General features: G+C 38.4%; 1 protein-coding gene across 1 annotated transcript in view; it reads left to right on the top strand.

Moving 5' to 3' along the window:
- Positions 1 to 17,904, top strand: part of LOC114357910 (ankyrin repeat domain-containing protein 29) — a 42,976-nt gene that overhangs the window by 13,856 nt on the left and 11,216 nt on the right. Inside the window, exon 2 of the mRNA XM_028311713.1 lies at positions 14,726 to 14,836. Coding sequence (XP_028167514.1) covers positions 14,726 to 14,836 — 111 coding nt within the window. The remainder of the gene's footprint in view (positions 1 to 14,725; positions 14,837 to 17,904) is intronic.

Below are 17,904 nucleotides of genomic sequence, written 5' to 3'. Positions count from 1 at the left end.
TCATTACAATAACAATCGACTGTTTCGCAACGCGTCCCAGCAAATCAGCGTTGCAAAACACTCAACGAAAAAATAATGAAAAATATTTTTCAATTATAGGTAGAAAATGTTATTAAAATTTATTGTCATAGAACTTGCGTAGAACAGAAAATAGAGAGTCTTCATCGACCACTTATTATCTTATTAAAACAATATCAAACAGGATATAATATACTCGTAATACATACTGTCAAATTCCAATCGACATAATTTGAAAATATGGACCTAATTAATTATACTTGGATTGATACAAAACACTGACGGCTTGACGGATTTTTATTACATTCTACGTTCAGTAAAGAACAGTGTCGGTTGTTTACTTTTCATAGAAGTCACTTAGTTCAAGGCTGAAGTTTCTAAGTTTGCTTTCGAATGTGCTCTAGCTAGAGCTACACACAGCGTACACAAAAATCCTGGGCTGTCAATTTTATTTATTTAGACGTCACTTCTCAAATCGTATGTAATTCATGGTTGACAGTTGACAGGTGGATCCGAGACCGTACACTTGTCTTCTTAACCGATAAAATAAAATTAATTGGATACTGATACACCTTACGCCTATTTGAACAGAGCTGCACAAATGCATTCGCAAGGCCGACCCATTCGTTCCGTCTTTTGCTCGCCTTTTTTCATTGAAATGGCTGACGCAATGCGGTTGATCCTGGCCCTAGATTTTTCTACGTCTATTTTACGCTACCATGCCAGTCCATCTTGTTTACATTTCAAATCAACGAGCAATTCGTGACGCGCTGTCCGTGTTTTTTGTTGTATCCGTTTATTAGTCGTTCCTACTCTGATATAGAGATTGAGATGATGGAATATAATGTAAGTAATCATTATTGCCCAAGCTAATGATGCACTTACCTATGGCATAGGTTCCTATAGTTCATCTCTCCTCCTCCATCTTCTGCATTTTAAATGGAGTTAATTTTCACATTATCAAATTCGTAAACATGAATTTAATTGCGGGAGGTCACGTTTTCTATTTACCGTTATTTGAACGCCTATACCCAAGATACGCTTCTCCTTACTAATGTTGTCTGAAATCACTTTTCTTATTCCAGTCACGATCTCAACACTTGGCGAGATGTCTTGGCCAATCCTGGCAATATACAAGTCTAGGAATTTATTGTCACCATTAGTGTTTTACGTGTCTCCGCAAGAATGTTCTAGAATTCAGACGATACTATGTAAAGTGGCCATTATTTACGTATGTATGTAGAGTGCTGTGTTTTTGTCTGCAAACAATCGTGCATGCCATTAGGGCTGGTACATGTCAACGTGAATGAAAGCACTGAATGTGTAGTCATCATTGAACGAGCTAAATCATCCGTATAATGAGGGGAAATCCTTTATTTTGCAGTCGCGCCGGTAGGGTGGATCGGGAACACTGGGAAAATATCTATCTATCACTAATACTTACCAGAATCAGTTGACATCATTGAATAGTAATTGCCTTCTAATGAACCTACAATTTGATTACTTGTTGAGATATTTTTAGTTAGTTCATTATAAGGTATTTTTATTCCGTCAAAAATAACATAATTCCTTATCTCATTCATCTCGTATTGAACTCAATTCGAATTACATTGCAGCTATCGCTTGCATTCCATTCCATCACATTATTCGATTGCACCATCGGCGTTACATTGTGCAGCAGTGCAGCTGCCAGACACAAAAATTGGATCCTCTTATGTACTACATATTCAAAATCAGTCGGCCGTTTGGTGTAGTGGTTCGAAACGGACTACTATTCCGGAGGTTGCGGGTTCGATTCCCGCACACTACAAACATTTGTGTGCATGAACATATTTGTTTGTATTAGTGATGGGCCGACTATGGTCTTTGCCGACTAACCGACTAGCCGACTAATCTGTTTTCAAATTGCCGACTAATCGGCAATGCCGATCATTCTAATACCTACTTGTCCGAAGAATAATATTTAGATTTCTTAAAGAAATAAGAATATCTAGATTTCTAAAGAGATAAATATAACTTCTTGAGAAATTAGATTTCTTTAATATGAGAAAAAATAAAAAGCAACATTACAATCACCTAACAGTACCTAAGGTAGATGTCATAATTTTCGACGGCGGAGGGGTCAGAGGAGGTGACAATATGATTGACTCCTGCTAGATTAGGATGCGCGCCGTGATATATTATTCTTACTTTAATTATCGACGTCAAAACGTATGGGCAAACTTGCGCTTATCGCGGCACGCATCCTCGGTCCACTGATTCCTCTCCACCCTCCACGGTGATGGTCAGCGAGCTAGCGGCGTGGGGGGTACCCCCGCCTGCATAGCACGGACTATCACCACCGTCGGATAGGCAGGGCCCGCCATACAGGTGGGCAATTGCCGGGACGGACTGTGATAGTTGATGGCTTTGTCCGGATTTCCATAGTTCTTCACACTAAGGCGATCGACGGAGCTCAGGGGCTATTATTTATGTGGGTATTCCTCATCCTTCCGATGAAAGGAGCCCCACATAATCTACCACTTCCCCGCAGGATAGGTATGCAACTCCATGCATATTTTCCCCGAAAAAAAATGACATAATTTTTATATCGACAAATTACTTAAACTTTACACATTTTTGATGATTTCCTGGTAATTTTAACTAATTTTAACTTTGTATGAATTTAGACTGATTGGTAAAATTTTAAATCTGGTGAAACCACTTTTTACTGATTTTTTGCAGTCAAAATTGGTTTAGACAAACGCCCTTGGTCTACCTCATAATAATTTTCGTGATTATGAGTTTTATTTCATTCACATATTTAATTTTGTAATGCGCCGATTATAATCGGCATATTTTGCCGAGTAGTCGTCACTAGTCGGCCGACTACAAATAATGCCGAATAGTCGGCTTTCCCGACTAGTCGGCGACTAGTCGGCCCATCTCTAGTTTGTATTGGACTGGGTGTTTTCTATGTATAATATGTATGTATTTACAAAAAAAAAAGTATTTAAGTATGTTTATATCCGTTGTCTAGTACCCATAGTAGGTACAAGCTTTGCTTAGTTTGGGACTAGAAGCGCAGTGTAAATGTCCAAGGATATTTATTTATTTTATAAAGTCAATATTATTAGCCCTTGAAACATGCCTTCTTACTACGCTCCCCTGAGAAATTCGCGTTGTAAAAGTAGGTAGGTCATTTATATTTTTTTGAACTGAATAGGTGCCGTCGCACGCGCAGTCGCGTTTGCCTTTAGTAAGGGAACATTGCCCTTTGTGGCTGCGCCTGCGCACGAGAGCAGCGGGCTCGGCTGCATTGAGCTGCATCTGTCGGACCTTGAACGAGAACAAAGTTGTGTAATAACAATGCCTTTATTCTTAAGTTGTAAGCCGACATTGGCGGTGGGAATAAATTTAAGCTTCTACGAGTAGTATTCCCATCTACACCTTTCAGGCTTGCCAGCGGGGTGATGATTGGCAATAAATAGATGGATAAACGCCATTCCCATCTGCCCTCAAATACTAAAACTAAAGTAACGAATTCAATGCTATTTCGGTGACTTTGTTAATCACTGTCTCATCATGTTGCTACTAGGAAACTTCTTACATTTACCTTACTCTTAAACATTCAACAGCTCTGGTCCATGTCCTAACTCCGCTCCAAATCAGAAGTATCCTTTTTAAGGATTGAAAGTGCGCGATTGATGGCTCATTAACACAAATTCACAATTCATAACGCACGAAGAGCGCGCGCGCATCCACTTTTACACTTTCGCCGCTGACTCATCGCCATCACTGACCCGACCTCGAGAATCCTCTCTTGTTCGACTTTAAACGACTCAAGTAGGTAGGTACTACTTAGTATTTATTCTGGAATATTAGTAGTGGAGTTCTTTAGTTTCTTATACATATTCTTTTCACGATAAAATTGTTTACAAAATGAAGCCCTTAATTCGTTTGTAGCGGCCGTCGACTTTGTGAATCACGTACAAAATTGCAAATGCTTATCACGAAACCTTTGACCTTTGTGGGATTCGTAGTTCCGGCAACTGTAAACATCGTGGTTGCTTTGATCAATTTGTTTTGGGATTATTTGTAGGTCTAGGTACTTCATATGCTACTTCGATTGGATTTTGATTTCAACCTTCTTTTCCCAATTTCAGCTTTTGATCTATCTCCTCCTTGGGTTTCGATAAGATCATAAAATTATATTTTTAGGCAAAGAATAATTAATTGAATTCTTACCTCGAAGACATTAGGAAGACATAGCTAAATTAGAAAAGAAAGTGTAACAAAACTAACAACAAACATGTAAGGCCGGTTATTTTAGGAGTCAGAACATGTCTGCTATGACAAGCGGTGATTGATGCTGCTCCCGGTGATCTCTGGCTTTCTCGGCTTGACGACTTAATAAATAGTGCTCGTTGAAAAAGTACCGTTTGCGTAAGATGTGGTAGACCGTATATGAATTTGCTTAATTAATGGTAGTTACGTTCGCTTTTTAGAATTTCTTCAAATAATAATTATATCCATTAGAACAAAATTCCGTTCGTCATGAGAAAGGATCTCTATCGGTAATTGAAATATTTTGTAAGTACCTAATAATAATGTATGTTTTTTGTTAGAGTGATTTGGCATAAAGTATCTTCGAACTGTTTATAGCCAAATCATGCAGCACCGTTACACGTACAACTAACTGTAAACACACATAAGGCATGCTATTTAAATTCTCAAATACATAAACGACAGAAAAGACCAAACTTAGTAGACTTTTAAGCCCAGGCAGGAGGAAAATTTCCAGATATCAGATAGATAAAACTAACCAAAAAATGATAAAAATACTTTCATCTCTTCTCGGCGGCTACAAATGGCTCATAACTCCCCAAGTGATGTCTTCCACACACAACGAGAAAGTTCGATAAGAATCCTTATGGGTCGCGTCGTGTTTGTCCTCGTCGCGTCAAGATTTGCCAATGCTATGCGTTCTGCAAACAAAATGCTTGGCTAGCATAATAAGTCCTGCATGAAAATAATCTGCTGCAGGCTTTTTTATCTAGAATTTTAGAGTCCATAATCTGGACTGGATAATGGAAACCTACTCCAATCCCGTTAGCGGTGTATATTAATTCTAATGGTATCAAAAATACCAACAATGCAAAATAGCACGTGTCGTACTGTCATGTCCACTCCGTTCGATCAATGATGACTTTCCAACACATTGATTGACTGATTGATGCAAGCGATGTCACCTGCAACACCTGGGGAAAGTCGCCCGATAAGGACACCTCGGGTCGTGTTCGCGCTAGATTAATCCACACGTCAGCCCAGTTAGGGCATCGACTCAAGCAAGACTTGCGATAAGTCACAGACTGGTAAATCAGAAGTTACTCTAATAGTTATAAATGAATTAATCATTTAGCTTGATGAAACAAATTACAACCACTTGCCGGGTTTGAAAGAGATTGATATTGATCAATATTCAATTGCAAAAGACCCGTGATTGTCCAATCCTTGGTGATAGAGATATTAGTTCAATAACGTTAGGATAAATAATAAAAGTGTGCGCAGACAGCCTTATCGATAACGATGCAGTGAAGTGACACGTTATCTGCTTGCAGAAAAGTGTAATGTCTAATTAGTTATTGCTCATGATGTTAATCTGCCATGGGAATTTACGAGTTGCTGCGACACGGCACTTATCTCGAATCTAGACAGTCAACATGTTTACTAGCTTTCGCTCTGTGACCTAAGAATTTTAACATTGTTCGTTAGAATATTTCTTGAAGAATTATTTTTTACTCAACGCATGAGTCTGACCAGTTAAAATACTTATACAAAGAAATTGTTGTTTATAGTAAACAGTAAAAACTGAAAGCCTACGGTTTGGCTTTAATTTGGCTGAATCACGGAAAGCCTATTTCAGTGAGTGCTACTAACATTAAAAACTAGTGACGGTAGTTAAACTAATTTGAATGACAGTGACTGTGTTAATTTACTGTACATTTTCACCATCAAATTACAAACTTTTTCTAAGATTAAAATAATGTTTTATTTTAGTTTGTTGTGATGAATTCAGTACCACCCTAAACATTATAATTATTTTCACTAATTCGATCAAAATAAAAAACATGCGTAACATCTGCCTTCTGCACAGTTTCGTTACGATTACTTGAAGCTTTCTCTAAAAATATGACATTATTTGCGGTTACGACAATAATATTATCATCTCGGTGAGGTGTGAAGTCATCAAGCAAATGTTAGCTGCGCCTGCGCCTAACCGCGGCATTAAATGTGTAAGTGCGTGTGAAATCAGTGCGTTGCCGTCCGTCATGCTTGCTAGCGGGATGTTGTCTTAGTGCTTCGCACACTAATTTGTGTAATGACTTATTTCTAACACTGCATGATGTTTTACTTTCAAAATAATCACAGACAGGCTTAGGCAGTGTGTGTGCAAGTATCTAGAAGTTTTCTCATTGTATATTTCTGAAACATGGGGAAGAAATTGAATTTTAATACTCTCGACCCCAATCTGCAACCCCAAAAATCTTTTGTAGAAGGAAGTTTGAAGGGTTTTTTATACATCCTTCGGAATTCATATTTGAGAAATTTTCAATTTATAAAAAGGGAAGGGAGGGNAGAAATTTTCAATTTATAAGAAGGGAAGGGAGGGAAAATGTTAGTGAGGGTTTCTTTTTATAAGAGGGATAGCAAAATAGGAAATTAAAACGCGCCGAAGTTTGCGAGTGTACGGCCAAACATTATGTTAATGTTTAGATGTAATTTACTTTCGATGTTTGGATACTTATGCGTTTTCTATTTGTATTATGTAGCTATCTTATTTCTGTTAGAATCAGCGTCATCATCAGTAATTTGCCAGTCATCTTTGCGCGGCTCTCGTTCTGTTTTCGAGATTGTAAGTGCACTTTTCCTCCAAAGCAAGGGGCTCGTTCAGAAGCGCTGACCTGTGACATGAGTGTTTCTCCGTGATGGAGTGCAAGGGCGCATTTGCTTTAAAAGCTTGCTTTCAATGAGTTTTTAGTGCAGCTACTTTTACAACGCCCTTCTATTCAAGAGTCTTACGATATTGATTTGATACATTGTTTGTTCCGTTATACAGCTACCGTTATCGTTGGCTTTGTTTGAGTTTATATTTATGATAGCAATACAAAACTTACTGAAATAAATAAAAAAGCTTTTCCTTAGTTGTTTACAAAACATCGGCTCTAATCTAGCATAACGGCTACATTACTATTATTTATTGTTCTATCGATCCTCAAAGGCTCCCGCGGCCCGAGGCATGCTATCGAAATAGAGAGTTGTTTACATCCGCGTTTTTGTCTATGGCAAAAAGTTTGTCGGTCACTGACACAACACAATGCCCCGAGTATTGCTCTTCTGCGTCACAACACCATGAAACTGGCATTAAAGTGAAGCATTGACTTTAGCTTCTGTAATGGCTGTCGGTTATTTCGTCTCGATACGAGACTTTGGTTATTACTAATTACACTGACGCAATAGTCCGAACAAAAGCTCGATAGCTTTTTTCTCACTAAGATTAACGGATTCGCACTCCTCCTAAGTATGTTCTTCTGATTAATTTCGTTGAGGGTCCAATGACAGTTTAACTTTTCCCCGGGATAAACTTACCTTCACTGGTTAGGTTTTTAAAAGCGGTCACGCTGTAGATCCTGACTACACACATATGAGTTGCAGCGATGGGAACGAGAGGTGGGAATAGTCCCGTGTGTAAGATTAACCGGATATTACAGCTTTTGTACGATTTTTTATGGTTTTTATGTTCCCAAATCCCAAAACACCATTTTACAGTAAATTGCCATATTAGAATTTCTCAAAAGATTAATTTTATGATAGTGCAACGCCTAATTGCCTATCCAAGTATGCCCTCTAGTACGCCATTACGCAACGAAGCTTCATAATTATCGCCGTCGGTCTGACGGACCTGTGGGAAAATTGTGGAGAGAGTTGGCCACGCCGTCTAAAAATCAAAGTTTCGTGTAATTGAAGCTTTTCAATTACTCCGTGACTCGAGATGTACGTGGATGATTTGTCGGTTCTGAATGTGATTATGCGAAGCGAATAGCTGCTTATAAAAGCTTCATCATCAACAGCCCTTTACAGTCCACTACTGGATGAGCCTCCTCCACTATAGTGGAGGGTTTTTCCATAATCCCCACGCTTGGCAGGCGGGTTGGAGATCGCAGTTTAAAAGATTGATGTTTGTCAGAGAGCGCTGCTGCCCGTTCTCTGTTTGATGTGTAGTCCCTAAGTCGCCTCTTACGACACCCGCGGGAAGAGTAGGGGTTGGTGACAAATGTATTCTACTCTGCCGTCACCATACGGCATAATCCCTATAAAAGCTTACAAATACAATTTCTGAAATGTAATTACCTAATACCTACCTACTATGAATTAGTACACTTGTTCCTTTAATTTTTCTAATGTATCGTATGAGATCTACCTACCTCGTCTGTTCCGTTACTTACGCTTTACATAATAAATGCATTTGATTCATAGGATCTATAAGATACCGATCATGCATATTTAGTTATGATAAAACAATTCACTTTAATATTGCCGTGATCAGAACCACAGCCCGTGGAGCGACCGCCATGGCGTGACCAATCTAAATTCTCGAACATGGTCACAGCTTGTTAACTCGAAGAATTTATAATTTCATTTCGCAATTTAACTTTAAAATCCCTTCCTTGTAATGAGGCATTAATTCCGCGCCGGCTGCAGGAGTTTTAACAAAACAGCATTGTCAGACGCGCTCTAATAACTTTGCTCTTGTGGTTTGTTGTCATTAATCTTAATACCTTTGCAATCTTGGCGAAGAAAATCTTCTTCGGTATTGTCTTCATTATTTGTTTTACAATATTATTTAATGTTTCCTATTTACTTTTTGTCTAATATACTTATTTAATCATTCAAAGACAAACATATTTGATTGAATAGTATCCGATTCTTTACTTTAAATTGTTTCAGAACAGGTGAAATAATTTTTAATAGACTTTAACTTTTGGAAATCCGTCTAATCATGATGATGACGAGAATCCGAATAAATTCAAATGTGTCGGACGTGTCCAAGACAATGCCAGCTTTGATCATAAATGTTGAAGTTTAAATATAAGCTATTACCGAAGACGCCATAAAAACGCCAAGCTATAAAACGGGGCAGAAAAGTTCTCGAGTGGCGACCACGGGCTGGAAGACGTAGCGTGGGCAGGCCTCCTACTAGGTGGACCGACGATCTCGTAAAGGTCGCGGGAAGAGCCTGGATGCGGGCAGCGCAGGACCGTGCATTGTGGAAAGCCTTGGAGGAGGCCTTTGTCCAGCAGTGGACGTCATTTGGCTGAAACGAACGAACGAACGAACGATAAAACGAATTGAGATCTCAGATCTTGGTCTGGATCAAACATAAAATATCAACCATTTGGAGTAGGTATTTCGAATTTATAATCGACTCTGATAGTATCAGCCTGATACATTGTTATAACTTCGCTTAAACATGTTAAATTGTAAAATAAATGCTTTAGTAGCACCTATATTTTTGTATTAGATTGTTTTCATTCATATTTGTTATTACAGTTATCATCTCTTGTTTTATTTATTATTTTTAAAACAAATCAATTTGTTAGTGGCGAAACTGGGCGCTAAGTATTATTTCGAGTTAAGGAATTGTACATGAATTACTTTACTGTAGGTAAATATAAATGTATAAGAATTATTGTAACTTTTTGCCTATCATCAATCGCACTACTCGGATCTTAGTTGTCATTTTATACAACTCAATTTGTATTAAAACATTACACTTCACATTTAATAGTCTGGCATCAGTCTGCTTAACGTCACACAGATGTCTGCACATCCTGGAATCAGCACAGATAACGCTAGCGCGCGCCATTGCGTTGATTGATGGCGCATTACTGTTGCCGGCGATTGACGCGCCGTAATGCGCGTGCGCACCGCGGAAGCTGCGGCAAATGACGGCCGCGCGGCGGGTGTTTAGCGATCAGTGGGCATTTGCCTTTATCGGTTGCGCCGTTAATTATGCAGGTAGACATGAAAGTGCAATTACCGTTTTTGTTTGAAAGCAACTAAGGATATATTTACTACCTACGTTATTATTCAAAGATTGCAGGAACCCGATACTCTAAATTTACTTTAGCCGCTCATAAAAATGTAGGTGTTTGAGAATTTATTAACATTTTACAACACCGGAATATCTGTATTTAACTTCACATTTATGCTTACTTATGTCAAGTATTTGAATTCATTTGTAAATCTTACGCAAAATCGCCTCGTTAATTATATTTATTATTTATAGTATTTCCGACAGGTAACGATGATCGATGACTTTATGATGACTGTCTAATTAAGAGTGATACTTGTGTGATTATGATATTGCACTGACGACAGCACACATTAAACTTTACACTGGCGTCGGTATAGGTGTCAATTTTAACAATGGTTTTTGGTGTGCGCTTAATAATCCTAGTGGCAATGGTAACCATAAATAAAAAAAACGACAATGGCAATGATGATAATATTACTAACTCCTCACCTATCAGTACCGACCGATTGTTACCGAATATCATCTAAATTAACAGGTTGTCTCATTTGATATTATGTGATAGATAATATCCAAGGTGACAAAACTGGAAGGAGTTGCTTTACTAGAATCACTAAAACACGCGTAAAAGACCTTGAACTTGTGTTAAACTGAGGACAAGCAAATACACACCTGACTGGCGAGGACGTCGCTGATCAAATAACTGGCCTGACGGCTTCTGGTCCACTTCCGTGACTTCTAAAATTCAACGTTTTGCCACAATTATTTGAATTCAGTGTTGTTAATCAAATTAAAACTAATGGTGTGATATCACGAAATGTTACAAGTCGTCGACTAGGTATTTACCTACTAATTTCTGCTTTGTTACTATTAATCTTAAAACAAATTTACGCAACAAACCACACCCTGCAACGAATGTTAATCAAACAGTTATTAGATTGCAAATTAACTCGCGGGCAATAAACAATGTTAACGGTTGTTCTGAAGTGAACATAATATTTACATACCTACCTACTTCCAAATTCTACATTTATTATATCCGGAATACTGATTATTATACATGAAAACAAGAAGAATTCAAATTCGTTTGCGTGTCAATGATTGTGGCTATTGCAGTAATAGAGGGTGTCCAGTCCGGTGACCACGCACGAGCGATCATTCCAAACACGTCATTTGCGTTTCACGGGAGATGAAAGCTTTCGATAATAGAGAAATGACAAACGCACTCTAATCATGGTCGTGAACACACGTTTGAATGGAGTATTTCAATGTCACCATGTCTTCAATAGAAGCTTATGACACAAGTTAAGAACCTACTCTACTAAGTACTTCGATGACATCATTGTGTTTACGAAGACATAAATAAATCGTGAAAACTGGTAATGGTAAAACGCGTCCTTGACAAAATACATTAAATTTAGGTACACACATCGGAAAAATTCTGGCTCATTCGAAAACTACGGATATGTGGGTACTTCTTGCAAAATAAGTGTGATTCATCTAGCTCGGCTTCTCACAATGCAACTAGGGTACCAAATATTTACACAGGTAGACGACCTCGTCGCTTTATCTGTATTCCGCTCGAGTTTATCCTCCGCCTCCTCTGTCACATGACACCCACATTTTTTCTTTTATTACGTTCTTTTGCATAAAATAAACTGCAAAACCCTCCTTTACGTTTATTTATTAACAACCGCTGAAATCCGTTTAAATGTAAAATAGGTATACTTTGCGTCCATTTCCAAGAGATTATCTTGAGTATTGTGGTAGCAGCAGTAAAGTCTTTATCATTTGCTTTTATTACTGTTGGCCCGTATTACTTTACCTTTCTTGTAGCTAGCGACTGAAGCATTTAGAATACTATGTTATAGTGTTCCAACTGTGCAAATGGCTGTTTCATTATAATCTTTGCATCTTACAATGTTTAAAAAGTCGTTGTGGAATTAGAAACGACTTGTGTATAATGCAGGTGGTAAAATCAATAAACAATTCTGAACCACGGTTGGAATGATAGCACTGACATCAAACAGGTTCCCTTTTATGGCGCTGAAAATACCCACCTTTAAAGGGTTCAATGTGTTGAATCGAAGGTGAAATCGGGTGCAAATGGGGGACGCCAAATGTGAGGCCGTTAATCTCTTCAGTATCAGGCCTTCGGTATTTTCTGGTTTTCCTCTTACGGCTTCAATAATAGTGTTAAAAGATGGGCTTTTACCTTTGCGGTTTTTTTGGGATGATTTCTTTTCTTAAGGCCCTTCGTATAATATGGGATGCTAAAGACACACTTTACAGTTGATATTTTATGGTCGAAGTGTCGTAAGTTTTTAATAGTCCATTGTGAGTCGAACTGATCAAACACTCTTAGTCTTTACTGTCTCTTGAATTGTAATCAGGCTTTCTCCAACACTTAACGAGCAAACTTTCAATAAAACAAAGGCAGTTTAAGCTTTCGAACAAAGCAGCGGGGTTTTCTTAGCGTCATGTCGGCAATAAATTCCGATACATCACGCATTAGCCGATACGAGCTGATACCGTAATCGCGGACTACAAGAAACCCAATATGCGACGGGAGAAAATTGTGAAGTAGGGCTGTCGGAAGATTGTTTTCTCATAAGCTATGTCGCATTGTATCATCAGCTATGTCGGTACTACATTTGTTGCGATAATTTTGGCAATTTAATAATTATGTAGATTTAAGAATATCCGGTGCTTTAGTGATTAGCCACCAATTTGGTAACGAGTCATGGACGTTTTAAGTCCAAAAGGAATTAAAAGGTCCATGCCAAAAATAACTGGAACAATGTCTTGCTTCAGATTCAGATTTATTTGCTATTCAGCAAGCTGCATCCTTGAATGGCTTCCAAAATAGCGACAGTTTTGGTCATCAATGGGTCACTGGGTGAGGAAATAAGTATTAAATTCGATATTCTGCAACCCTTTGCTCCGGCGAAGTTATGGAATGGTCGGATCGCGTTTCCTGGGTACATTAGCGGCACCGGCCCGGTACACGAAAGGCTGCCCTAATGCAGCCACGACTTGCTCGTTCCAACTTCAGTTCTAATTGATTGCCTGATGCGACCGGGATATTTACAATTTTCTAGGAAGTATAACCACGTCCGCTATAAACTATTATATTCAATTAGTACTAAGCTCATAAGCTTATGGTACCTCCTACTCAGCAGGAAAGAGTAANAATAGCTATGACACTCCACTCCACAGTCCACATCCATTTGCAATAAACATTACGACAGGAATATAATTAATTAATTTGTATTGCCACCACTACCAAGTACCTACTTACCTACCACGGTCGAAGAACCTATGTCCGTTCAAGGCGTAGAAGATTTTCTTTTAAGAATATTCTTTTTGGTTCGCACTTTGTACTCGTAGGTTTTTCTATTAAAACGTGACTGTGAAATGAACTAAATTATACAGGCTTTTTACGATATAGACTAGCTAATAAAACAAAAACGATAAAAAAACTAAGCTTGATGACTCCTTTACAAAAACATAAAATTAACGATGCTATATTTTAGGTCAGAAAATCTTTTGTCTGAAAGTTATTTGAGTAAAAACTGCAATTTGGCGTAATTTGCATGAATACAGCAGTCACGCAAAACTGTTTTCGTCTGATCTTCCACAAAATACTATTATGCGTGGCTACAAAAAAAGAAGTGAGTAGGTAAAGTTGAAGAAAAAAAAGTGCAGCGAAATGATTGAAAGTTCAAAAGTTACCTGAAAACTAACTAGTGAAGTCACGGAAACCGATGTAAATGGACAACTGAAACTTGATTTTGTAAATGCGCAACGGGAGACTAGTTCGAAACTTGAAAGAAAACAGATCCTGCTATTAAACTGTCGAACTCATGATAGATTGGGTTGGATCAATTACTCCGTCCACCAATCAGAGTCTTGGTAACTTAGTATTAATCTGTTTACGTATTCTTGCGTGTCAACGGTGATTGATCCTAAAGACTTCCTTTATATTCTGCCGAGTATCATGACACTGCAGTCTCATGTCGAAATGCTGGCATTGGTGAACAGAAGAGACCGAATTTTATAGCTCCTCTTTTCCCAATTTCATCGGACTTTCGTGGCTATGTCCAAATAAATATTCACACCTCTCGCTTTATAAACAGTTACTTAAGTATGGTTCGCGCGAGTTGATCACGCGAACATACTCCGCTGATTACTGCTCATTTGCAAAACTTAATTAGCAGACAGATTTCCGAGCTCGTACATTCAGCCAATGACGTTTTTTCTGCAGCATTTGTTAAACGCTTCATTATTGCATTTTCCTTATTCTGCAGTTAATTACTTTAATTCTCACTGCATTTGCATTCAAAAAGTTTCTAATTTTATTACCAAACGATGCATAATTAAAAGGATCGTCGTATCGATTAGCGTTATTTATTCTACTATAGGGGTTTCCAAGATATTTTGTAGCTTTTATTTTTGTACTTGAAAAAGAAAAAGTCTGTATCTTCAGTTTTTGGAAGCATGTTTTTGAACAGAAGTGGATATAACCTGCATACGAAAAACACAAATAGAGCAGGAATTAGAGCTACATACTACGTTTGTCTTTTGCAATACTGTTTGTTCAATCTTCATTTGTTTTATCCTTTGTTACAGAAAGAATCTCGCACTGACGTGCAGTTCCACCTGGCGGCGCTTCGAGGAGACTGCGAGCGGCTGCGGCAGCTGCTCGACACCGGCAAGGTGCACATCGACTCCAGGGACAGGGTAAGTCAGACTGAACAAATTCAAATTCTCTATTAGCCTCTTCAGGGCACTTATACGCGTCCCAAACATAGCTTGCCCTACCATGGGTTAGGAACACCCCTTCCAGAATAAAGCAGCAGCGTAGGTACATGGAAAAATTGTACTGTGAACTTCAGACACCTGATTCAAATTCAAATTTTTCGTGTTACCGACTTCAAAAAAAGAGGAGGATCTCAATTTATCTGTTCTTCGTCGAATCAAATTATTTTTCCATGCACATCGCTTATTAGTCTTGGCTATACGTAATTAATTTACCAATAAATATTTGCAATTTCATCAAGGCTGAAATATGGGTTCGTAAGGAGCGTTGAATGACCATTTAATAATGCAGCAGTAGCTACGTGTCTCCTGTATGAACCCTTATTCTTTCCCGCACCTGAGGCCCTAACTGTACCCGGGGGTAGAAAACCATTGCTACTGCTCGTATGTTTCATTGAGTAAATTAAACGTAAAAACTTATTCATATTTTCCAGTTGGATATTTGTAGGTATTTTTCAATTGTTAGATTTTTCTACACAAACCCGTCTTACAATATCCGTACTAAACTTACAACCTTGACCTACTTTTACTCAATTTTCCACTGTCGTTCTTCATTCACCGCGCGAATACTAAAATCTGATAGTAAATTCATTATTAATGGTAGGTACAGTCAACTTAACAATACCGATTGTTAATAAACTATTCTAAATTGCATTATTTCTAAAATTATAAAGTCCAAAGTTCCTCAGCAGTGCTGTTTATAGTTATGGCATAGTAGTGTATTCGGCACTCACGTACTTACTATTCAGCTACCCGCTAAACAATCGAGCTTTCGTACGAAAATAAAACGTGCCCCACTTTCAGCCGTTTGCTATTCTATAAAATTACTTTGAGCTTGGCGCAAGTGATGAGCGGACAATATTTACCTGTTTCAAGATTTCCTTCTCTTCAAGAACGGGACCATTTTCCTCAATCCTATTGTAAACTGAAGTGCTCATTATTAAAACTTTCCAAGTTCCAACATCACGAATGGCTGAATGTTCATTAACATCTGAATAATTATTATCTATCACCATATTTACGGTCATTCCCTTAATGTTTGATGTAATTATTTGAAGTTGAACCAGTTTTACTAATTCTTGTTTTCCTGCTCGCAATTTTCCACCGCTTCAACTCCTGCTTCACCCCAACCCCAAAAGTTCGCAGTTTGTTATTTTGCTAGTTTCTCGTCGTCTCCCTACGCAGGTCGTTGCGTAACCCTTTGATGAGGTTTCTCGTCATAATATTTGGCCTATTGCATAACGGCTCTGGGATTGCCTAGTGAACGGACGCATTGTTTTATTACCCTCGTTAAAACTGATAATGTTCAAGAATTGGCACATTCTATGAACCATCTTTTGTAATACAGAAATTGTAAGATCTTTAAATCTTTTTATGGGAGAGCTTTTTCTCTTCTCTTCTCGGCTCTTTATTTTTTTAGGGTTAGAAGATTTAAGCCTGCCCAAACCAGTAAGATTGGATTTCCCGGGCAAGGCAAGGCAAGGCGATGGTATTTTTCTGTGATTGCTTTTACAAAGGATTCGGAAAACGGATTTTCTCAGCCCTTATTATGCTGACAACACAGAGCTTTGCAAGCGTCCGTGTAATCAATTTCCAAGCAATGGTCATGACGAGAATACTTGAACTACGACAATCCATGAAAGCAATTAGTGAACAATAGTCATCAATCCATTGCATTCAGTGAATGAGACGAGTAAAACCAGAAGCAGTTAATCGCTACAGCGATACGCAGAAGTGGAGCGCACGCGCAGCGGACCGGTTCTACAGTTAGTGCGCTTATGGCGTGTTTATTGCACTGTGAGTGCACTCGTTTGTTCTCGAGATAAATATAGATCGATGCATTTGATGTTAGGTTATAGATTGGCCATGGTTTATGTTGAAAGAGATGTAAGATGAACGCTACAGTCCATTCATTCAGAAATAGCATGAAATGTTTCATCCGGTATCAATCACATCATTCACATCTTACAATCACTTTCATAATTCAATTGTATCACGAAACGGTAACGTTTTGATTAGATAGCAGCGTTGCCAGTTTTTTTTTTTCGCCAAGTCGGGACTTTGGTACTTTTTGAGTGAAAATAGGGTGCAGTCCTGTTGTCCCCCCTGCTTGGCCCCCCTAGGGGAGCCAACAGGATTTCGAAATCCTGTTGTCCCCCCTGGCTAGGGGAGACAACAGGACTAGATTTTTAATCAATGATTTGAGGACTGTTGTCCCCCCTGGCAAAAATGATTTAAAAGCCATAAAATTTTATAACATTTAAGTTTAAGAAGGACGGGAGTATAGATGACCCACGCTGAACTGTCCCGCCAAACTCAATGACAGGGGGGCGCTACCATCGTTCAACTTTATGGTTTCCAACATGGCAAAAATCGGAACCAGCGATTCGGTATTGACGGTGGCGCCCCGCTGTCAATGTCATCGATAGGACAGTTCAGTATTTTAGAACTATACCTGAATGAATGCCAAATTGACAAACTGAATACCTAAACGTATGTCAAATAATATTAACATTTGGATAACGAAAAAAATATAAGTTCTTGGTACCGGTACTATTTCAGACAATTTCAAAATCTGCTTTACTTGCTTTTGACAAAATCGTTTTGAATTATCCCTACTAAATCTTATATATATAAAAGAAAGTCGTGTTAGTTACTTCGCTTATAACTCAAGAACGGCTGAACCGATTTAGCTGAAAATTGTCAGGGAGGTAGTTTAGAGCCAGGAGAAGGACATAGGATACTTTTTATCCCGTTCGACAGCATTCCCGTGTGATTTGACATAAAACGTCAGTCACTATAAAACGTGGTACCTATAACAAAAAAGATTCAGACTTGGAATAACCAACCACGCGGGCGAAGCCGCGGGCGGAAAGCTAGTAATATTATAAATGCGAAAGTAACTTTATCTTTTTTTATTAATAAATACAAACATATAGCGGACAAAGCCGTAGGCAAAAGCTGAGTACCTCTATTATGCTATTCTCATG

The sequence above is a fragment of the Ostrinia furnacalis genome, unplaced genomic scaffold (genome assembly GCF_004193835.3).
Source record: "Ostrinia furnacalis isolate ACB-3 unplaced genomic scaffold, ASM419383v2 OfSCF3544, whole genome shotgun sequence".
NCBI classification, from domain to species: Eukaryota; Metazoa; Arthropoda; class Insecta; order Lepidoptera; family Crambidae; genus Ostrinia; species Ostrinia furnacalis.
The sequence above is the reverse complement of the archived record's forward strand: the minus strand, read 5'-3'. Positions and strand labels throughout refer to the sequence as shown.